At 46.0% G+C, this 24,530-nt stretch overlaps 1 protein-coding gene across 2 annotated transcripts in view; it reads right to left on the reverse strand.

Moving 5' to 3' along the window:
- Nucleotides 1-4,309: 4,309 nt before the first annotated feature.
- The window catches only part of SPPL2B (signal peptide peptidase like 2B), a 139,082-nt gene continuing 118,861 nt past the window's right edge, over nucleotides 4,310-24,530 (reverse strand). The window contains exon 15 of one of the 2 annotated variants that reach the window (XM_033955304.1): nucleotides 4,310-6,321. In XM_033955304.1, the coding sequence (XP_033811195.1) occupies nucleotides 6,064-6,321 (258 nt within the window). In that variant the 3' untranslated portion in view covers nucleotides 4,310-6,063. The remainder of the gene's footprint in view (nucleotides 6,322-24,530) is intronic. The other variant, XM_033955305.1, reaches the window with a different exon arrangement.

A 24,530-nucleotide genomic window follows, 5' to 3' on the forward strand; every position in this document is an offset into this window, starting at 1 on the left:
ATCTCCTCCCTCTTGAATGACATGGGGATGGTTTCCTGTGATTATCCGCTTGGATGGTGATAAATTCTGTCACTGTATCATTCTGTATGCATACACCAAGTGCCTGGAGGAGCCAAGTTCTGTGACTGCTGCTCATGGTCCATCACTGCAGTGACTGGGCTATGTGTATGTGTGGTGGTAGTGGTGTTATAAAAGGGGAGAAAACTCTAGGCAATTCCAAATGAAGGCTTATAGCTATCAGAGACCAGTTCTGATTAAGCTGGAAATCTAAGGAGCAAGATAGTTTTGATATACTGCTATACTGTTTTCTGTGGTACAATCATTGGGCCCCCCCCCAAAAAAAAAAGAAGAAAAAAAGCCCAAACTAAATTCATGAAGGTGAGACTCAGTGATCATCAAAACAGCTTGAAGGACAAAGTCTTAAGTGCATTTCTAGCCACCCTTTCTGAAGGTGTAAATATGGAAGATTTGAGTCAGAAATAGCCGTAAATACATGTATACACACAAATGTAATGACTTGTGAATGAAATTGCCTTATGGTCTTAACATTTTTCTGATCCCTGTTCTTCCAATTCTCTATTTTAAACAGGTTCACTTAGCAAAATGTATCATGTTGCCATAGATGGCAAAATTAATTCTTAGCTGCTTATTTCTTTCCTTGGCACCTCTTGTGTGTCTCACCAGACCAGTCCATACATTTGGGCATATGCTCTATTGCCAGCAAGTGGAAACTGAGAATAGAAGCCAACCAAATTTCAGGTTTGGTGCTGAAACTGGCCCAAAATATTTTCTGTAGGGACAGGGGAGATATGATTCAGACATTCAAATACTTGAAAGGTATTAATGTAGAACAAAATCTTTTCCAGAGAAAGGAAAATGGTAAAACCAGAGGACATAATTTGAGGTTGAGGGGTGGTATACTCAAGAGCAACGTAAGGAAATTCTTCTTTACGGAGAGGATAGAGAGGAAAATGGTGACAGAGTTCAAAAAAGTGTGGGATGAACTGAGAGGATCTAGAATCAGAAAATAATAGTAAATAGTTAAGGACTAAGGCCAATACTGGGCAGACTTGCACAGTCTGTATCTGTATATGGCCGTTTGGTTGAGGATGGGCTGGGAAGGGCATCAATGGCTGGGATGGTGTACATGGGATGGAGTGAGCTTTGACGGAGACTTCAGTAGTTGGAACCTAAGCACAGTACAAGGTAAAGTTTTGGATTCTTGCCCAGAAATAGCTAAGAAGAAAAAGAAAATATTTTTTTAGATTGAATCAGGTTGGGCAGACTGGATGGACCATTTGGGTCTTTGTCTGCCATCATCTACTATGTTTTCAAGCTCCATTTGTCTGAATCCAATGCTGTACTATGTTTTTAAATTCCATTTGACTGAATCCAGGCATTTCCATTGAGAAAATCTACTTGTTTTCTACTCTTGCTACATGAGATGCTGACAGGATGAGATATTGATACTACATCCAATGCATTACCATATCTATCTTCTTGACTTCTTGATAACTGGCCTATGCTACCGCTATTGCATTATCTGATAGCATCGCATTACCTTGCCTAGGGAAAGAAACTGAATCATCAACAATGCTAGATAAATGGCCCTCATTTTGGGATGACTGATTGACCAGGTTGTATTCTTCACCGCTTCATGTTATCCACAAGGAGCTCCTCATCTCCCAACTCCTGAATCTCAGTCATCTCTACAGCCATCTCAAAAGAACTGTCTTCTCTCACCAAAACCTGACCTTGAAGTAGCACTCATTCACACTGACCTATACTTCTTGAATGCCTTTAAGAACTCTCACCCCCCCTCCACGGAAGACCCACCCAGGGTAGATACTCATACATGGTCTTCTGGAGGCTCTGGTACTTTGGTATCCCCTAGACTTTTAACCAACTTTTCTAAATATTCTTCAAAAAGAAGCCTACCTATAAAGGGGAGCTTACTAAATCTAGTCTTAGATGCAACATCACAAAACCAATTTTTGTGTCAGAACTACCACCAATAAAGTCATACTTTTGGCAAAAGTACAGATCAAATCATATAATATAGCTGCAAAGAACCAATCCCATCTCTAGCCAATTTGCAACAGAGGCTTTATAATTAGACTCTGCCCAAACCATGTATTTTACCATACAGCACTGCTTGTAGAGTCCAGGTTAAGACTTCAAAGACTTGTTTCAAGACAGACTTACAAGATCAATATATGGTGTCTTTCAAAGTTGTGTCCATCAAAATCACTGTCTTCTTAGTAGTTATCAAAACCAGCACCACCAACTTAGGGAGATAACATCAGTCTCTTTTTTCAGGCAGGATAAAACAAATCCTGTAAGTTTCAAGTTTATTAATATTTTGATATACCAACTATCACAAGTATCTGGTCAGTTTACAATAATAAAAAAGTATCCAGAGAATCCCATTCTGCCAAAATTCTCTCATCACTTATGCAGAGGGAAAACTCTAGACTTTCTAATTCCCACTAAAAGATTTCTACTAAAACAGGACAACCTAGTTAAATCCACTGGCTTATCCTTAGCAATCTTCAAGGTTGCTAGAACCTGATTAATGAAGCTGATAACTCATCCCAAGTGAAAGCTTCTAACTATGAGGCATCCTTCCCCATAGGTACTGCCTCCTCATTCAAGAAATCTAGCTGGGAAAAGTCAACCTTTGAAAGTCTTAGAGCTCTTAAATCTAGGATGTTGACCTGGTGTTGTCTCTTCAAAAGCTAGAAGATTTCTTGGATGAAATGTGCTGACCTTGGGGAGGATGCCTCGTAGTCAGAATCTTCCAGTATGAAGAGTTGCCATGTCTCATTATTCAGGTTCTAGCAACTTGAAGATTGCCAAGGATAGGCAAGTGGATTCTGCTACAGATCTTTCAGAGGGAATGAGAAACTCCACTGGGTCCTCTATCAAACCAAGGGAATTCTCTGCCTTTACAGAACAGACCTCTTTCTATAGCCCTGCTAGATGTATGCAGCACTGTACATTAAACATGTAAGAGACAAGCTCTGCTCAATAGAGCTTACAATCTAATTAAGATGATGAGGGCAGTTGGAGAAATGGAATTGAAATATAGAAACAAAACATTTCTCTGTTTCAATTCCTTTTCTACAGCTGTCCTCATTTTTTTTAAAATTTAAAACACTTGTAGCCTGCATATCCAGCATCTACGCAGGTGACAGCAATACATACATAATTAGATTGTAAGCTCTATTGAGCAGGGATTGTCTCTTACATGTTTAATATACAGTGCTGCATATATCTAGCAGTGCTATAGAAATGATAAGTAGTAGTAAGGAACGTTAATCTCTGAACTCAAGTGAGTCAAGCTTAGTCCAGATTCACCTGGCTGCACTGTCCCATTTTAAAAACAAAAGACACAGTGCATGCGAAGAACTAACATTTGGGGAAAAATGCCTCAGAAAGTGTCAATTCCCTCATCCAGATATCCTAACCACGAATCAGATCCAAGTGGAAGGAGAATCAGTGGGCCTTCTATTGATACTGATTGCTTAAGAAAAGCTGCAGATAAAATGTAGAACCTCCTGCCAAAATGTGTCTCCTTTCCTCAATGCAGCTAATACAGCAGTTACTCTCCTGTAGCAAGTGTTCTCCGAGAGCAGTAGAATGCACATCCACACTGATGGGCGGCTGATTACATTTCCTTTACTTATGCCCAAGCTAGTCTGAATGTGGTGGGTCATGCCACAGCTCATAATGTTAGAGCCATGGATGCATCGATAGCCCACTTGAGTTCAGCCACTATAGAGGAGATCTGCAGAGCTCTCACAGTCTCAGATGCCTTTCCCACTGAACTTAAATTTGATTTTTGTTTTAAAATTACATAAAGTGGAGAACCCCTGGCCTTCCAGACAGCACAGAATCTTTTGCCCACTACCTGCTGCAAACTAAGAACATAAGGGCTGGTTCTAAACTGCACAGAAAACTATATACAATGTTGTAATTCAATATTTCTCAGTTTCCACCTGCTGGAAAGAGAGCATTTACCTAAGTGTCTGGACTGGTCTGAATGGACAATAAGGAACCAGAGATTTTGAATAATTATTAAAAAAAAATCCCAACAACTGAAAAATGTACCTTCCCAACCCCCAATGAGAGCTCTTTATACATATCAAGGTAATGACACAATAGTCTGTAATGTTAATGCTTGGAATGTAATAGGACATGACAGATGTGTAGCTAGCTACTAGCCAAGTGATTTCTAAAGTTGTCCTCATTTCCTCACAGCCTCTGTATTTTGACTTTTTACTTCATTGTGGTTATGTTGAAAGTGGGATTCATTGTGGGATCACCAGGACAGGCTGGATACCAACAGCTCAAACTTTTTTTTGGGAAAGTAAGGCTGTCAAATCAATACCTATTGGGCCTTGGCCTGGGTTTTCACACTGTTTGGGAGCATAGTCTTCATATGCAGCTGGAATTGTGGTCTTCCTAGCTTAGTGTCATTCTTTCCATAAAATTGTCAACAAGGTGCATGCCAATAAGAATGAGGCCTGTTCTTTAGTCTGGTTTTGTATTACTTTTTCACTACTATGGCTATACCAATACTGAACAGGATACTTTTCAGATGTTACTATTTAGATTCAGTTAAGTTTGGTAATGTCATTTGGTTTATTCAGTTCTGATCTTAGGAAAGCAATATTAGCTCCCAAAAAATAGATAGGAAATTTATTAAGCTAGTCCAATAAAAAGGTGTGTGATAATTTTTAACCTTTATTTTTATCCAGTTTCAGGACACTGAAGCTGCAGTTGGTATCAGAAAGTCTAAAACTAGGACAGTTCTTTAACCCTTGTGCTGGACATTCAAGGATGACCTTCAGAACAACAAAAACAAATATATGTGGAGAACCTGGAAACCTGGCAACCAAAACTTAACAGCTATGGTTCCCTCCTGAGGCTAACAGAATGCAGCTTTATGCTAGGTGAGAATGGAAGAGTAGCCCTTAGCCCTGTCTGTCTTCATACTCCCTGGCCTCTATCCCTGGAGACCATACTCAAATAGAATCCCTTTCCATCCACTTGAACATAGGCCTGAGCTAGGAAGTTATATTTGTTAATGTTTGCTGTAGATATCTCATAGGATAGTCCCTTTATCTTTGCACAGTTGCAGGAGTCAGTTCTCTGATAGTATAACTACAGCCCATCCAGGGATGCTAAGGTGTAGTGCTGAAAGCAAGGTTCACTAGCAAATATGGACCATCAAAGCATCCTGTGCATTGCTTACTACAATACAAATAACCCCCTTAGTACTCTCTCCATCACACATGCATACCAGCATAGACATAGATGTTCCTTTCCTCTTATGCTTAACATAAAAAAAATATGAAAACAGAAAAACAGAACACTCCCTCCCTCTTATACAGTTGGTCTCTGCTTTGTCTAGGTATGCACTCTAAAAATGGAGCAGCCCATGCAACAGCAAAAAATAAATTAAAATAAAATTGAATATTAATACTACCATGGTATAACAGAAAAATTAAAATACGCTGGCAGTAGATGCTAAAACATGTCAGAGCCTTGTTAAGAAAGCACCATATTTCTGAAAAAAAGATTAAAGGAGGGAGATTTCATCAGCCAGTTACCACTATATATTCTAATATTCTTAGCAGAATTTGGTGAAAAGGTGTAGTCCAGATCCCCTCCCCCCTCCTGGAGCTGTGACCCCCCTCCTCTCTCCTTCAAGTCCTCCACTCAGAATTACTCTTCTTTGCCCCTCAGTTACTGCCCTCTACCTTTTCTGACACCACAAGCAGTGACTTACCCACTCCCCAATGATGTCAATTAGCAAGGAGAACACAGACTGGGCTTCACTATCCACTGCCACTGAGCAGTAAATGTGAGGTTAAAAAAAGCAATTCCATGAGCAAATGTAGTCAATTGGAATGGATTCCAAGAGCTCTAGTTTCACAAAGTGACTTTTCTAATAAGTGTAAAATACCCCCTACCAGCTCTTTTCATAAGATGGCTTTAGTAGGCTTGACAGCAAAACAAGCCTCGAACTATATTTGCTTTCATCTCTGTCATGCTTTAGTCCTGTTGGCTCTTGCCTTCCTCAGAGACTGTAGTATCATCTGGACATGCTGTTGGATTGGTGGCTGCAGTGATATGCAGTGGGAGGCTGGAGGACTCCTCCATGTGCTCCTCCTCAGGCAGCTCTTCGGCATGCAATGTGGGGTTAGTTGTCTGTCCTTCCTTGTTTTCTTGGAGAGGAGCTGTGTTGGAATCCTCTGGAGTTTGTGGAAAACTGACAGGTGCCATCACTAAGGGAGGAGGAGGTAGTTCCTTCTATAAAAGGGAATAAGGATTCAAAAATTAGGTGTAACCCAAGAGAACTAAATATGAGACAATGTATTCATTTGCTAAGTACCTCCTATCACGCCAGTATAGCTAGATATACAATGGAACCTTGGTTTACGAGCCGAGAAGGAGAACTAGATGGCCTTGAGCATGCGCAGATGCATGCTCAAGGCCCAGCAGAGGCAGAAACTTCTTCAAGTGGCACCGGCATGTCCTGTTGGCTGCGTGCCGGTGCCAGACAGGGGGTAAGTTTGAAGTTATTCGGGCAGGGGGTGCTGGTTCATGCGTGGGGGGTGGGTGCCGGTTCGAGAGGAGGGGGAGCGATGCTGGTTATCGGGGGGAAAGGGTGCTTGCAAATTGAGTCAACACTCAGTTTGCGAGACAAGATTTGCGAGAATGTTTTGTTCGTCTTCCAAAACACTCGCAAACCAGGTTACTCGCAAACCGAGGTTTGACTGTACATCAAATACCTTTATCTCAGTTCTATAATCATAAACATAATTTGTATGTTTATAGAGTAATTTTGTAACAGGTCACTTACGTTGGGAAGCTAGCTAGGCACCTATTTTTAAAAAGGTTTGCACAAGTTTCTAAAGAAACTCACTGCTTTTCACTAGGGGTGCAGCATTGAGTCTAGCTACTTTTTGGGATCCTGCCAGGTACTTGTTACCTGAAATAGTCACTTTTGGAAAATGATGCTTTGCTTGACTGACACTTGTCTTATGACACAAAAATGCATTAAAACTGCAAATAAAAAATGATTAAATATTCTAACAAAAAAAAAAGGTTTAATGTGCTAGATGCCCTTCTATATAAAAAGTATCTTACTGATTTTGTATATTCTTAGTTTTTTTTATTTTTGTGAAAACTGAAACTTTTTTTTTTAATTAGTAGCTTGATATATCTGTTCATTTTTTCCATATCCAAACAATACACATTTTACTGTAATATAGTTTATTTTTTATATTCCACTTTTAAACACGGCAGATTACAGCCATACATACATAATTAAAACAATACCATGGAAGGCTGGAAAGCTGGCACTGGGAATATAGTATCTCTCTAAGTTTTGGCTGTTTACATCCTGTCTTTCCTGTAGGAGCATTTAAAGGGTCATGGGGAGCCAGATGCTAAAATTGCCGTTAAAATCCTGTGAGTCGCGGTAAATTGTCCTATTTGAAAATGGTGATTAATGTTCAAACAACTTTGCATGCAAATGAGTTTCACGGATGTCTGCCGTAATCCTATCCAATCAGTCGTAGGAGAAAGCAACTGACACATGCAGAATACCGTCGCAAGGATGTATGAGCATCAATCATAGGCGAAGTGCATCATGGGCGCATGTCATAAGAGGGGAGGGGCGTAGAACTAACAACAAACCATGCAAATGTGAAAATGCAAGATACATTTGCTTTTTTCTACACTGCTTTGGCGGGACACATGCAATTGGCAGCCCCAGACCAGCCCGTATATACTTTTAACAGATGTGCATGAGACGCACTCTTTACACATGCATATATTATACGGTCTTCAATCCCATAAAACCATTTTTATGAACTTCCACATACAATCAGTGGCCCAGACCTGCCGGTATACGCTTCTCATACATGTGTTTCAACGCTACCGGCACCTCCTGACCTATCGCTAATTCTGGATCATTATAGGCTGATGCTTCATTTTGTGCATTATCTGGGCATCAGTCGGAGTGCACATTTTAATATTGATGAGTTCGTTATAATCCACTTACATATGATTATCGGAGGCTGCTACAAACCACAGAAAAGACCGCGATTAGCCATTTTGGGCATCAATAGCTGAAATACTTCATCGATCATTATAGGCATGGTGAGTTTTGAGCATATGAGCCTGGGTCATTAGAGGTGCACGTTGCAACCTTAGCACATTACAAAGGGCTGCAGGGGTCCAATGTACTTCTCTTTTTGTCTGATTACCTTTTCTTGAATATTCAACAAGCTGGCAACAGCATGATACAAGAGGTGCATTAAATTATATATAGCACACCTTTGAAGTTGTTACTGGATTTACTGGGATGTGAACTAGATTACATAATCTCTTATATTACTCAAATAAGCCATCTGCATGTATTTAAGGTGCAGATGACCTTTAAATGCACTGGCATAAAATGAGACAATAATAGAAGTCCTTTCTATAGGAAGTATTACATTTTACCCAGGAAAATCAGGCTTTAAATTAATGTCTGGCTTCCATGAGTTCAGCAATGTTATGCTTTTATCCATAGGAAAAAAAGAAAGTGAGGAGAGCATGGGCTAGTGAACAATGCATGGCGTTACTAAGGGGAAAAATACATAAATACAAAGAAAGCAGCTATAATCTGCATAAAAATTTTCTTTGAAAGCAAAAAGTACCATTTTTAAACCAACAGAGGGAAGGCGTTAACTTATTAAAAAATCATGGGCTCAAATGTGCCTCACCTCCTTGCATATAGAAATATCTATATTAAGAAGCCAAAGAGTTACTTGGCAGAGGCAGAGCTGGCAGCCTATTTTATTTTAAAATCCTGGCATGTGATTTATGGTGCAAACTGCACAAAACAGATGCAAAGTCTGCAAATTCACTTGTAGACCCCCACACAAGTTAGTTAAAAAGTAATTGTGCCACCTTATAATCAGGGTTGTAAAGTTGGAGTTGGTAAAAATGTACTGACTCTGAATCCGGCTTATATATATTTGTACTGAATCTAAACTAGTAAATCAAAGTTATATTAAAGCCTAATATGAATAGGAGTCAATCTGTCAAACAGTAGAAAATCTGAGTCGGAAGGTTTGATTTACTGACTCCACATCCCTGCTCAGAACATGTCTCCATGTTGAGCTCCTGCCTTTCTTCTACTTAAGATTTTTTTTTTTTTTTTAAAGTATCTAAATAAAAATTTAGTTTTATCTGCTAAGATTCTTTCTTTAAGTCCTAAGAACATCAGTCCAGACCCAATGTGTTATACCCATCAGCCAGCAAATAGAGACAGAAAGTGATGAATTGTGAGCCTTGCCCTATAATGGGTACTGTGCTACAACTGCTAATCACTATTTATGTAGGAAGCAAGAGGTCACCCCCCAAAAAAAAAAAAAATCCCAATTAAATCCCTCTGGAAGAAGAGAATCCCAGGTAACTAATTACAAACTCCAGATACACAGAATTATTCCCAAAGACCCCTCTGTCTTGCAGTAAAACATAAATCAGACTATAGAACACAAGGTGGGACCCTGAAAAGGTCTGGTAGAACTCAAGAAAACCCTGATTGTAAAGCCATGACACTATGCACTGCTGAATGGTATCCTATGTACTATTATTGTAACCCTATGAGTATAAACTGTAACCCCATGTAATACTGTATCACTGTGAATGTTAACCTGTAACCCATTCTGAGTTCTCTGGGGAGGATGGAATATAAATATAAATAAATAAAATTAGCAGGTAAGCCCAAATATTTCTTTCTTCAATGTTCACCAGACCAGACCCAGTGGAATGTACGCTACCTGGACCCATTCACCAGAAAAGACGGTACAGTAAATATCTAACAAATAAACATACAAGACTCTTTAATTTGGTTGGGATTCGGAGACCCCTCTAAAGCACTTCTACACAAAATATTGCATCATCTCATCCAGATTAATCTCAAATGTAACCTTTCAAGGGACTAAGCCATAAGATAAAAAACCAGGTTGTACCAATTGTCCCCTTCTCTGAGGAAGCCTCAAGCCATCTCCCACCTTGAGGCATATCAGATCCACGCACAAGTCTTCTGAAACAGTTCGATGTGACCATAATTGTTGAGACACTATTCTTTGCAATACCTGACCCAGAAGAGGCCAAGAGGGAAACACGTAAGAACATAAGCAGTGCCTCTGCTGGGTCAGACCACAGGTCCATCATGCCCGGCGGCCCATCAGGTCCAGGACCTGCATATTAATCCTCTATCTATACCCTTCAATCCCTTTTTCCTTCAGGAAAACATCTAATCCTTTCTTGACACCCAATACTGTACTCTGTCCTACCTGACCCTCTGGAAGTGCATTCCAGGTGTCCACCACCCTCTGGGTGAAGAAGAACTTCCTAGCATTGGTTCTGAACCCTTGACTGGGGTTGATCCTGAAGTAGGATGTCTAAGTTACTTCTCCTGTTGTGGCAGAAATTGTGCTGTTGCAGTTGCTTGCTCTGACAGAGCTTACATTGAATCCATGACCTGACAAACACCAAGCACCCAGCTTTGGCACACAGTCTTTTCATCCCTGCAAAGTTCTTTTACAGGCACTACTCTTAGTATACCATCAAGAACTGTCCAACACCCACGATTTTCTGCATCAATGCCACTCCTGATGTGACCCCCAGCATCACCTGCCAGCCCAGAGTGGCTCACTCTCCTGACCTTGGGAACAAGCTATACTGCTTTCCCCATTGATCCCCTATAGACTAGAGAATTCCTGCTCAAGAAATCTGCCTGGTTGATGAATGGTTGGCCAACATAAATATAAAATGAGGCGCAACCCAACATAGCCACATCTCGTCAAATTATATTATATGCCACATCTCATTAAATTTTCTAATAATTCATCTTTGAACCTAAGAAACAATGATACTTTTCAGTATCAAGTCATTAGGAACATTAGATACAATAGAACTTTTAACTCCACATAGGCATATCAAGCAACAAAACCCATTACCAACTAATATTAACCAGCAATCTAATTTTAAATATTTCATAAAAAGACCTAAAGACTTATCTATTTCATGAATTTGTTACTAATAATTCCTAAATATTGTAACACTAGTTTTTAATTTGTATCACCATAATTACTTATGTAAACTGCTGTGAACTTCATAGAGGTATTGGCGTTATACAAATAAAAACTGTTATTATATAGCAAAAGTAAAGCACTCTATGCTATTTTGTCATTTGAAATAGGCTACTACTCTCACATTATCACACAATATCCTGACAGTCTTGCCTTGGATCAGGGGATAGAAGGCCTGCAGAGCTTTCTATATGGCTCTAGTTTCAAACTGGTTGATCAACCAAGATAATTTGGTCACTGACCATCAACCCTGTGTTTTCTAATCTTGACAATATCAAAACTTTAAAACGTCCAAAAACCAGCCTAAGTCGGCACTTGGACGTCCTAATAGCAGGGACGTCCAAGTGCTGATAATCAAAACCAACTTTAAGTTTTTAAGTTTTATTAGGATTTTATATACCGCCTATCAAGGTTATCTAAGCGGTTTTACAATCAGGTACTCAAGCATTTTCCCTGTCTGTCCCGGTGGGCTCACAACCTTTTTTTTTTTTTTTTCCGTTTATATATATTTATTGAATTTTCAATTTAATCAAGTATAACTTGTACAGAAAGGAAATTCAGCAAGAAAATAAATTCAGCAAGAAAACATTATAAAACATCAAACATCAAATAAAAGCTTAAATTTCAACTCAAGTCCTCAAATAAGATCCAAGTTGGATGATAGGCGAAAATATAAAGAAAATTTAAATTAGAAAAATATACTAGTTGACTAAGATCAGTACACCCTTTCTTAAACTTAGCACTCATGTTCCATCTTTCTCCAAACACGAAGTTGAGAGAAAGGTTGTCAGTTGAGATGGCTCAAAGAAAACAAATTTATGTGAACGATAATTACACATTTACATGGATGTCGCAAGTAAAATGTAGCCCCTAGAGCTATAACACCAGGTTTCCTTAGTAAGAATTCACGTCTCCTTCGCTGAGTCTCCTTAGCCAAATCTGGAAACATCTGTATTTTACAACCTAAGAATTCTTTCTGTTTATTTTTAAAGAAAAGTCTCAGCAACCAGTTTTTATCTGGTGCGAGAGCTACTGTTAAGAGTAAAGTTGCTGGAACCGCTAGATCTTTATCAGATGTTTCCAAAATATTAGATATATTCATTGAGTCATGTCCCAAATTCTGTTGTTGTTGATCCTGTGTCTTATTTGGAAGCTAATAAACCTGTGTGAATGGAAGTAATGTTTCTTCAGTAAGCTCCAATATTTCCATCAAATAGCGTTTTATCATTTCTCTAGGGGCTATCATAGGCACCCTGGGAAAGTTAATCAGTCTAAGGTTATTATTCTGGGAAAAATTTTCCATTGCCTCCATCTTCCTTCTTAAGTTAGTATTATCTTTAATTAATGTCTCAGTAATTTGTTTAGAAACCTTTAATTCTTGGTAAACATTTTGTATTGAGGTCTTAGAGTCCTCAATTCCAATCTTCAAGTTTTTAATCTCAGTCTCATGATGATTGAATTTATTTTCAAGTTGTTGTAATTGTGGGTTTATGGACTTTGCCAAATTAGCCACAAGATCCCACAGGGAGTCTAATGTTACCTCCCGGGGCTTCTCTATCTGAAATGGGTGTAAATTAAATTTACTTAGCTCACCCACTGGCAATCCAGCTCTTCGAACGTCCTGTTGGGCTCCTGCTTCTCCCTTCGCTTCCTCCTCAGTCTCAACATTCGGGCTTCCCTGTAGCAACAAGGACCCCGGAAACACAGTTCCCCCTTCGATCTCCTTAGCCTCCGAGTGGAGGTAGACTCCAACATCCGGGCGTACCTCCGCTCGCGGGGAACTGGTGGACTGAGGGCGTGGGGGAGGTGCTCTCACAACGGCTTAACGATGTTTCCAGCCCTATGGAGAACGGCACAGATTCGCCAGCACTGCGCGCTTCCTGCAGGGAACTCCCCGATGGTGTCGGCATTTCCTGCATTCTCCTCATCAGCTCTTCAATATTGCCGAAGACGGCCGTCCTGGAGCACTGTGAGGCTGCACCAGCGCTTCGTCCTCTCCTCTTCGGCATTTTGAAACCAGGTAATGTTCTTGCAGGCAAATAATTCCAAAGGGAGCCAGGGAGAATGAAACTTAGACCTCCTAGCTTTCGGCCATCTTGGATCGTGCCAGACATGCGAAGGACAATTAGAACGAAGCAGAGGGATTCGTGGGCTCCTGTAGTCAGAGCCGCTGTGACCGCGCTGTCCCGTCAACTGGATTTTGGGAGGTAGTTGTAGTTTTACAGGTGCCGTTATGGACTGTCTGTCTAGAATTCACAGCTGGCCGCTTGCTTGAACTGGCTGGGTGGAGTGCCTGGTTGAAGGATGCTAGGGAGAACACCGGGGGGGGGGGGGGGGGGGTGTACAAAAAGGTACCGGGGGGGGGGGGGGGTTGTGGTATTCGCTCCATAAGATGCACCCTTATTTCCACCCACTTTTTTTTTTTTTGGGGGGGGGAGGAGAAGTGTGCCTTATGTAGCGAAAAATACGGTATACAATTTTGTCTCATTTCTCTTTTTCCATTTATTTCCCTCTCATTTTCTTCTTACCAATTTCCCATTTTACTTCTTCCTTCTTTTCCTATTTTATTGCTTTTATTATTAACCACCTTGATGTGCTGTGCACGATTGGTGGTATATCAAGAACAGATAAATACATAGCTTTGGGGTGAACTGTTCCCCCCAAAAAACAAGAATTGCCTTCAGTAGTTTTAGCTTTGATATAAGTGTGAAGGCAGCACCAGACCCCTATAAGGGGAGTAAAGTCACTGTTTTTCACTGGTTTCCATCTGCTGGCTGGGGGACAAAACCCACTCAGCTGGACTGGTTTGGCATGGATGATAAGGAAGGAGAAATTAAGTTCTAACCTGCTAATTTTCTTTCTGTTAGCTTGTAGACCGGTATAGTTCCTTACAGATGGGTATTATACCTCACTGCTACCAGCAGGTAGAGACTGAAATCCAACGTATATCAGTATAGCATCCCCTCTACTAATCCAGTCTGCCGAATAGCCAAGCAGAACCTAGGAAAATTCTTAACTGAAAACAGAATAACACACTCCAAACAGGAGTGGAGAAAACAACAAATACTTATAAACCACTGTTAGAACATGTGTAGAATAGAAACCTGATACAGAAAACATTCCCACAGCTTACCAGCTAAGCCATAGCAGCTGTTCTTAATTCTCCCCGGCCCTAGAAAAATACTAGAACCCACAGAAAAATTCAAAATCAGCACGCGAGCAAAAATCCGCAAATCACCACACAAAGACAGATAGGGTGGGGAACTATACAGGTCTACAATCTAAGAGAAAGAAAATTAGCAGGTAAGAACTTAATTTCTCCTTCTGTATCGCTTGATAGATCGGTATACAGTACTCCCCTGAAATTCATAGGGGTTCCATTCCAGGAACCCCTGCGAATTTTGAAAAACCGTGATTACAGTTTTTAGGCAGGGGAGACAGGACAGGGCAGCTGGAGAGGCAGCTCCTGATTGATAAGGCCCGACTTTAGTACAGGAAGAGGCGGTCGGAGCATATGGTGAGTGATTTCCTTCCCTTGCCGGTACTCCGGCTGCCCTCTCCTGCCTCTCCAGCTGCTTTCTCCTGCCTGGTCATTCATGGCCGGAAAATACCGCGAATGACCAGGACTGCGAACCACTGACTGCGAATGGCCGGGGGAGCACTGTAGTTCCTTACGGATGGGACGTACCAAAGCAGTACCCATCAAGAGTGGGACCCTCGAAGGGCCGACACCAGAACACGTTTACCGAATACCGTGTCCCACCATGCTTGAACATCCACACGGTAGTGTCTCACAAAGGAATGCAGAGAAGACCAAACTGCAGCCTTGCAAATATCCACTGGAGGCACCAGAGAAGACTCAGCCCAAGAAGCTGCCTGACCCTTAGTGGAATGAGCTTTGAGAAATTCTGGAACAGGCTTCTTCTTCAGAAGATAAGCAGAAGCAATAGTCTCCTTTTTCCAGCACGCAATAGTAGCCTTAGAAGCGCAATCCCCCTTACGAGGACCCACAAGAAGGACAAAGAGATTATTTGATTATCCCAGGACAAGCAGGCATGATATTCTCACATGTGGGTGACGTCATCTACGGAGCCCCGATGCGGAAGCATTTTCAAGCAAACTTGATTGAAGATTTAAGTTTGCTCTGCTGCTCCACGCATGCGTGCCTTCCTGCTCCACTAGGGGGTGCATCCCCTCGTGGTCTCCAGTTCAAAATTTTCCGCGAGCCTAGAAGACGTGTTTTTCAGGCTCTGCCCCAACTGCCTTCTAGCACCGCAATTTTTTCTTGTTTTTTCATGATTAAGTCGCTGTGCGCGAATTCCTTACCTTTTTACTTGATTCCTGCTTCGTTTTCAACGACCCGGAGGCTTCCGGGTCCCCGTGGCCGTGTGGCTAATCGAGCCGCGGCTACTTTCGATTTAATGTCCCGGCCTTTGACCGGCTTTAAAAAGTGCACCCGGTGCGAGCGGCTTCTTTCTCTCACAGACCCGCATCGCCGGTGCATCCTTTGTCTGGGGGCGACTCATCCAACCGACTCCTGCCCCCAGTGCGCTATTTTCCAAAACCGGGCCCTCCGCCGAAGAAAAGCCCGCATGGCGGATCTCTTCACCCCGGACCAACCCCCCACTTCGGCCTCGAGGTCGGCCCTGGCCTCGGCCCCGGCCTTGACCTCGGCCCCGGAAACCTCGGCATCGCCTCGAGACTCGACCCCGAAGTCCTCGGGACAATAGAAAGCCTCGGCTCTGGGTAAGTCCCCTCTTCCCTCTTCAGGTTCTGTAACAGCGAAGAAGCCAGCCTCGGGGACAACGGCGACGCATGGCGGAAGCCCCATGCTTACAGCCCCGTCTAAGCCCTCCAAGCCTTCGGGCCGTGCCTCCACCACACGGGAATACTCTGATACGAGGTCGCCCCCGGTGGAGCGCACAGAGGCAGGGGACATGCCCTCGATGCTGTCCGTGCCCGTCTTCCAGGACCTACTCCGAGCGATGATCACGTCGGAGCTGTCCGCTGCAATAGCCCAGTTTCAATCGGCCTCGACCTCGAATGTGCCAGACCAACCTGAGCCTCACCAACAACCTCGAGGAAAGGTGCGCAATCCTCGCCGCATCCCATCCTCCTCGGACTCCTCGCCGAGACGCCCGAAACATTCCCCCTCTGCGGACCGCCGAGGGGCAAAACGTCGGGCTAGAACGACAGAAACCTCGAACCGCCGTACCTCCAAGAAGGCCCGAGGTTCACCAACCCTACGAGGCCGTTCTCCCACACCTCGTACAGGACCACTAAGGGTGGCTGAGTTATCACTCTCCAACCCGCGTATCCTCCGAACTCCCCCTCGGACGCATTCCCCGAGGGAATCCGGATCGAGGTCACCAATCCGACATCGATCGGTACCCCTAACCCCGGCATCGTCTCCGAGGGGCTCCTCGAGACGCCGAAGATCGACAACCCCGGAACACTCTCACAGTGCTTCCCCAACCTCGGAGCATGGATCAGAGCATGAACCTCGATACTCGAGGGAAGCCTCCTTATCCTTCTCCACCCGGCGAAGGTCTCGTTCCCTGACCCCGCACGGGGCTCCGGGGACATCTCGCCCATCCTTCACTCGCTTTGTCCAAGACATGGGCCACGCATTGGACTTAGATCTCCAGTCCGACTCCAGATACTCTAAGGAGTACCTGGCGGAGCTGGATATGCCATCACTGCCCAGAGAGTCCCTCCGCTTACCACCTAACCCGGTACTCCAACAGGCCTTCTTCAGGAACCTGGAGACCCCCTACATGGTCACGGCCGTACCCTCCAAAATGGAGGCCAAGTACCGCACAGTACCTTATCCGGGATTCGAGCAACCACAGCTCTCCCACCAATCGCTGCTGGTGGAATCCTCCTTGAAAAAGGCTCACCCGTCCCGAGTCTCAGCAGCGGTACCCCCAGGCCGGGAAGGCCGAACCCTGGACAAGTTCGGCAGGAGACTATACCAAAACGCAATGATGGCCTCTAGGGTGCAAAGCTACACTTTCACCTTCACATCATACCTCAAACACCTCATTGGACTATTGAGAGCCTTTGAGACTGACCTACCGGCCTCCCGGCAGGAAACGTTCGGCCTGCTTTTAGAGTCCCTCTCCAACCTGCGCCTTCATCTATTCCACGCGGCCTACGATGGCTTCGAACTCTCCTCCAGAGAAGCAGCCTTCGCTATCGCCATGCGCCGACTAGCTTGGCTGCGCCTGGTCGACATGGACCCCAACTTACAGGACCGGTTAGCAAACCTCCCCTGCGTGGGAAAGGAATTGTTCGATGACACTATCGAGGCGGCGACAAAACGCCTCTCCGAACATGAACGCTCATTTGCCTCCCTTGTCCGGCAAAAGCCCAAACCGCCAGCGCCCAGGCCATACAGGGCCCCTCCGCGCCGCTACCCACAAAAGTCCACCCCTGCTTTCTCGCGGCCCCCACCCAGACGTCCGCAAGCCCATCAAAGGGCCATGCCCAAGTCCCAACCGCCCGCGACCACCAAACCATCCCCGTCCTTTTGACGGGACACGCGGAAGGGGGCGGGCCCCCTCCGCCATAGTCCCAGACCGCCTTCCCATCGGAGGTCGACTCAAAGCCTTTTACCCTCGCTGGGAACAGCTCACGACGGACGCATGGGTCCTTGGCGTGATCTCATCAGGGTACTCTCTCAACTTTCGGGCCATTCCCCCGGACAACCCCCCAAGGAATTGCCCTCCCAACAGGACTCAGCTACCTCTACTCCTCTCCGAAGCTCGAGACCTGCTTCGCCTGAGAGCAGTGGAGAAGGTCCCCCCCGACCAACGGGGGAAGGGCTTCTACTCCCGTTACTTTCTGGTACCGAAAAAAACGGGAGACCTACGCCCAATACTAGACTTGAGACGCCTCAACAAATTCCTGGTACGGGAAAAGTTTCGGATGCTCTCACTACCAACACTCTACCCCCTGATCGACGAGGGCGACTGGCTCTGCTCCCTCGATCTCAAGGAGGCGTACACACATGTCCCAGTGCACCCCGCTCACCGCAAGTTTTTGCGTTTCCAAGTAGGGGACTGGCACCTACAATACCGAGTCCTCCCCTTCGGACTAGCATCATCACCTCGGGTCTTCACCAAGTGCCTCGTGGTGGTAGCAGCAACCTTACGCTCCCAGGGCCTCCAGGTATTCCCCTACCTGGACGACTGGCTAATCAAAGCCCCGTCCAAAGAAGGGGCTATCTCAGCGACCCAACAGACTATTACCTATCTACAAAGTCTGGGGTTCGAAATAAACTTCCCAAAATCTCAACTACGCCCCTCTCAATCCCTACAGTTCATCGGGGCCACGCTGGACACGGTTCGCCTCCGTTCCTTCCTCCCCCCTCCGCGCCTGGAGGCGTTAGTAAGTCTGAGCCGAAGGATCTCTCGGCTGACCTCAGTATCAGCCCGACAGATGATGATCCTCCTGGGCCACATGGCCTCCACCGTCCATGTCACACCCTTCGCCCGCCTCCATCTGAGAATCCCTCAATGGACCCTGGCGTCTCAATGGCGTCAAGACCGGGACCCGATCGATCACTCCGTGACAGTGACTCCTTCATTGCAACGATCGCTCCGCTGGTGGGCCGACTCTTCAAATCTTTCCAAAGGTTTGCTCTTCCTCACCCCACCCCACAGCAAGGTACTCACCACGGACTCGTCGGAGTACGCTTGGGGAGCCCATCTGGACGGCCAGCGCACCCAAGGAATGTGGTCAGCACAAGACCGCCGCTGCCACATCAACGTGCTAGAACTTCGGGCCATCTACCTCGCAGCAGTAGCCTTCCAACATCTGCTCCGCGACCGAGTGGTTCTCATCCGAACCGACAATCAAGTAGCGATGTACTACGTAAACAAACAAGGGGGCACAGGATCTTGGCCCCTTTGCCGGGAAGCCCTGCGCCTCTGGAAATGGGCAATCTCCAACAACACCTTCCTTCGGGCGGTGTACATACAAGGAGAACAAAACTGCCTGGCGGACAGACTCAGCCGCCTCCTCCAGCCACACGAGTGGTCACTACACTCTCAGGCCCTACGAGGAGTGTTCGAACGGTGGGGGACGCCTCAAATAGACCTGTTCGCGTCCCCTCACAATCACAAGCTGCCTCTCTTCTGCTCCCGGATATACTCCCCGGACCGGCTCGAGGCCGACGCCTTCCTCCTCGATTGGGAGGGAAGGTTCCTGTACGCGTTCCCGCCGTTCCCTCTGATACTGCGGACGCTTGTCCACCTGAAAACAGTACAAGCCACCCTGATCCTGATTGCCCCTCGCTGGCCACGCCAGCCGTGGTTTTCCCTTCTACTTCAACTCAGTGTCAGAGATCCACTGCCTCTGCCTCTGTTTCCCTCTCTACTGTCACAGGGTCAGGGTTCACTGTTACATCCCAATCTTCAATCTCTTCATCTGAATGCTTGGTTTCTCTCCCCCTGACTGCTCTCCCCGTGTCTCAATCAGTCAAGGAGATATTGGAGGCCTCTAGAAAAACCTCGACGAGAACCTGCTACTCCCAAAAGTGGACCAGATTCTCAACCTGGTGCTCCTCCCACAGCCAGGACCCGGTGTCGGTCCCCGTCCCCCTGGTCCTTGACTATCTACTTCAACTATCTCATTCCGGCCTAAAGACCAACTCCATTCGAGTACACCTCAGTGCGATTGCGGCCTTTCATCAGCCCCTGGAAGGGAAAGCCCTCTCGCTCCATCCCTTAGTCACTCGCTTCATGAAGGGCCTGCTGAACGTCCACCCCCCTCTCAAACCTCCCCCGGTGGTTTGGGACCTTAACGTGGTTCTGGCTCAACTAATGAAACCTCCATTTGAGCCCCTAGACAAATGCCATCCAAAATTCCTCACTTGGAAGGTAATTTTCCTACTTGCACTCACGTCCGCACGGCGGGTTAGTGAGCTACAAGCCCTGGTAGCGGACCCACCCTTCACGGTATTCCATCACGACAAGGTGGTACTCCGCACCCATCCAAAGTTCCTACCTAAAGTAGTGTCTGATTTCCATCTCAACCAGTCCATTGTCTTACCTGTGTTTTTTCCCAAGCCCCACTCTCACCCCGGAGAAGTGGCGCTCCACACTCTTGACTGCAAAAGAGCGTTGGCCTTTTACCTCCAACGCACTCAGCCACACCGGAAAGTCCCACAACTGTTTTTGTCCTTCGACCCAAACCGGTTAGGTCACCCAGTTTCCAAACGCACCTTGTCCAACTGGTTGGCCGATTGCATCTCCTTTTGCTACGCTCAGGCTGGTCTCGCGCTGCATGGTCGAGTAACGGGACACAAAGTCCGAGCGATGGCAGCCTCCGTAGCCTTCCTCAGGTCAACACCTATTGAGGAAATCTGCAAGGCTGCCACATGGTCTTCGGTTCATACCTTCACCTCCCACTACTGTCTGGACTCCCTGTCCAGAAGCGATGGCCGGTTCGGCCAATCGGTGTTGCGAAATCTATTTGCTTAAATTGCCAACTTCCCTCCATCCCCCTGCAGTAAGCTTGGAGGTCACCCACATGTGAGAATATCATGCCTGCTTGTCCTGGGATAAAGCACAGTTACTTACCGTAACAGGTGTTATCCAGGGACAGCAGGCATATATTCTCACAACCCACCCACCTCCCCGAGGTTGGCTTCTTGGCTAGTTAAGTGAACTGGAGACCACGAGGGGATGCACCCCCTAGTGGAGCAGGAAGGCACGCATGCGTGGAGCAGCAGAGCAAACTTAAATCTTCAATCAAGTTTGCTTGAAAATGCTTCCGCATCGGGGCTCCGTAGATGACGTCACCCACATGTGAGAATATATGCCTGCTGTCCCTGGATAACACCTGTTACGGTAAGTAACTGTGCTTTTCTTGATCTCCTGGGTCCTCTGCACTTGTACAGCTGACTTTGCTCAGAAGAACCATCCGACTACCCAACACCGAGAGGACTACAGATTGATTGACATGAAAAACAGAAACTACTTTTGGCAGAAAAGAAGGAACAAGCCTCAAGACAACCCGCTCCCCAGAAAACTCCAAGAAGGGAGCCCTAAAAGAGAAAGCCTGCAGCTCAGAGACATGTCTAGCTGAAGTAATGGCCACCAAGAAGACCGCTTTAAGAGTAAGGTCCTTCAAAGAGCAGTCACCCAACAGTTCGAAGGGCGGGCGCACCAAAACAGAGAGAACCAGATAGAGATCCCAAGATGGAACAGAGTGCCGCCCGGGAGGCCTGAGCAACTTGGCTGCCCGCAAAAAGCGAAGCACATCAGGAATGGCAGTCAAATGCTGACCTTCACTAACCCACGAAAGGCTGACAAGGAGAGAAGACCAAGCCAGTCCCCTATCCAGGCCATCCTGTAAGAACTCTAAGATGTTAGGCAGGGAAGCACAAAAGTTTGCTTGTCTTTGCTTCAAAACCATGACAGTTTTATCCCTAATCTACCTGTCTCATCATTTCAAATTTCCAGGCACAACATGTACACGTAGTACTTACTTGTTCGCCTTTCCATCCTTGAAGGGCTGCATCTACAAGAGATTCCTTCATCGAACATTATCATTCCAAGTAGGCAAATGGATTAATTTCTAACCAACTTTATTTCAAATGCACTTTCTTATCAAATTTTCAGGAAGTCAATCAAAACTTATCTCTTTGACACATTTCTCTGACTCCACTTCTGCCTTGATGCATTCCTAAAACACTCCCAGATAAACTCAATTAATCTTAACATGCTAATGTAATGTCGAAAGTTTTTTGCATTATCGCTGTCTGTATAAAGTCTTTTTCTGTAAACCGCTCTGAACTATTTGTGGTATTGCGGTATATAAAAATAAAGTTATTATTATTATTATATTAAAAAGAGACCACTCCACGCGCAGCACACCACTCCTCAAATATACACCAAACCCTCATATAAGCCTGACAGGTGGAAAGCCTCGGGACCCCAAGAGAGTTGAGATCACTTTATCTGAATACCCCTTCTTACCTAGGCGACCCCTTTCAAGAGCCAAGCCGCAAGACAGAAGGGACCCGGATCGACCATTGGAATTGGACCCTGAGTTAGAAGGTCGTCCAAGAGAGGCAGAGGAAGAGGATACGCCACCAGATGCCTCATCAGATCTGCGTACCACAATCATCGAGGCCAGTCCAGATGGCGAATTATGCGGAGAAGAACTCTGCCCACTAATAGCCACGAAGGGAACACATACAACAGTCCCTTTGTTGGCCATGGTTGAACCAGAGCATCCAGGCCCTCAGCCTGACCGTCCCTGCGATGACTGAAGAAGTGGGGTGTTTGGCATTGACACGTATGGCCATCAGGATCATTAGGGACTGACACCAAGACTGCACTATCAACTGAAAAGCCACTGGGCTTAGACACCACTCTCCGGGATCTAGCAAGTGACGACTTAGGAAGTCCACTTGAACATTCTCCACTCCGGCAATGTGAGATGCTGATATTTCCTGAAGGTGCGACTCCAACCAGACCATGAGCAGAGTTGCCTCCTGCACCACCAAAGTGCTCCTGGTGCCCCCCTGATGATTGACATAGGCCACCGCTGTGGCATTGTCCGAAAGAACCCTGACTGACTTGCCCATCAGAACTGGAACCACCACATGGAGATCTAACAATCTTTGAAGGGTCTGGCGAAAGGCCTGCTGCTTCCACGCCACCTGCGAGGGAGAAGCGAGAAAACGAAACCAAAAAGGGCGCCAGCAAGGAGTCATTGGGCAGGATGGGTGGCAGGGGACCCAGAGAGGGCACTAACTGCACCCTAGCAGGCCCCTCGAAAGAACTGCATGCGCTGGAAAAATCTGCCTCTAGAGAGTCCAGAAAATGGAATGGAAGCAGCCCCTCTATCAGAGCGGAAACGGCAGAAATCACGCTCAGCGCCACCGTGAGCCAACGGCCGAGGCCTATCCTCAAGCAAATTTGAAATCAGTGAGTGTCTGAACCAACCTGTCCAGGTCTTCACCAAACAAGAAAGACCCCTTAAAAGAGAACTTTGTCAACTTAGTTTTGGACACCGAATCCGCCGACCAAGCGCGAAGTCACAAAGTACGGTGTGCTGCCACTCCAAGAGCCAAAGACTTGGCAGAAGCTCGCAAGAGGTCATACATGGCATCCGAGAGATAAGAAGCACCCAATTCAATTTTGGCCACTTCTTGCTTTAGCAAGTTCCAATTTACCTCTTTACTGTCAAGAACATGCTGGGCCCAACAAAAACACGCCCAAGCCACTAGCCCGCCACACATCGCCGCCTGGACCAACAGAGCTGTCACATCAAAACTCTGTTTAAGAAGGAACTCCAATTTACGTTCCTCCGGGCCCTTCAAGGCCGCACTGCCCTCAACAGGCACGGTATGCCTCTTAGAAATGACCGAGACCACAGTGTCCACCACGGGTGTCTTCAAAGTGTCCCTATCCTCCTCAGGAATGGGATACAGGCAGGCCATGGAGCGCGCAAACCTAAAAGGGGCTTCCGGCACCTGCAACTGAGCGAACATAACATCGCAAATATCCTGATGCACAGGAAAAGAGTGAGAAGCAAAGCAAATCGCCTTAAGCAAGGGGTCTACCGTACGCAGGAGCTCTGACACGGGGTCCTCAAAGTGCAAAATTAACTCATGAAGTTCTTTCCGCTGCAAAATGCGCACCACAGACGCATCTTCGCCAGCTGGGGGATGCTCAAATCCCTCGCTGGTGGAATCCGACCCCCCAAGGATCCTGGAATTCTCCCCAAGGGTCCAGGTCCTCCTCAATCACATCCTGCTCCTCTGGGAAAAAAATCCTCATCCCAAGAGACCCTAGGGCGTTGAGATGGGAGAGGAGTAGAAGGGGGCAAAACCTCCGCTGTGTGGGGCCACGCCAGGGAAGACGTCGAGGGAACCCCCCCCCCCGAGACCCCTGGAGTAGACACGGAACCTCCTGCCGCCAGCACATAAGCTTTACAAAGTGCCATTAAAAACCCTGGCAGCCCCAAGGGACTCCCTGCCACAACAAGGGACCCTGCCATACCTTGCCCCTGTATTTCCAGAACAGGGGGAAAGGTCGCCTGAGGTCACTGAGATGAAGGAGGAGGTTCCCGCCGAAATGGGACTCGAAACTGCCAAAATTGGAGCTCTTGCGGCCTGACGCGTTTGAAAAGCCTGGGACTTTCTTGATGCTTAGGCCGAGGAACCGACCGACGCAAAAAAGGAATCCCCAGCCGTTCCGGCGGCAAGGGAATCCTTTTCTCCCTGTCGGTGGCTGGGGAACCCTCCACGTGTGCGTCAGGGCAAACTCAGGCTTCCCCGCGATCCAAATCCGATTCGCGAGGTACATTTGACGGGTGCCCTGGCCACCGGCATCTGCTGCTGAC

This window comes from Geotrypetes seraphini, chromosome 8, assembly GCF_902459505.1.
Source record: "Geotrypetes seraphini chromosome 8, aGeoSer1.1, whole genome shotgun sequence".
NCBI lineage: Eukaryota > Metazoa > Chordata > Amphibia > Gymnophiona > Dermophiidae > Geotrypetes > Geotrypetes seraphini.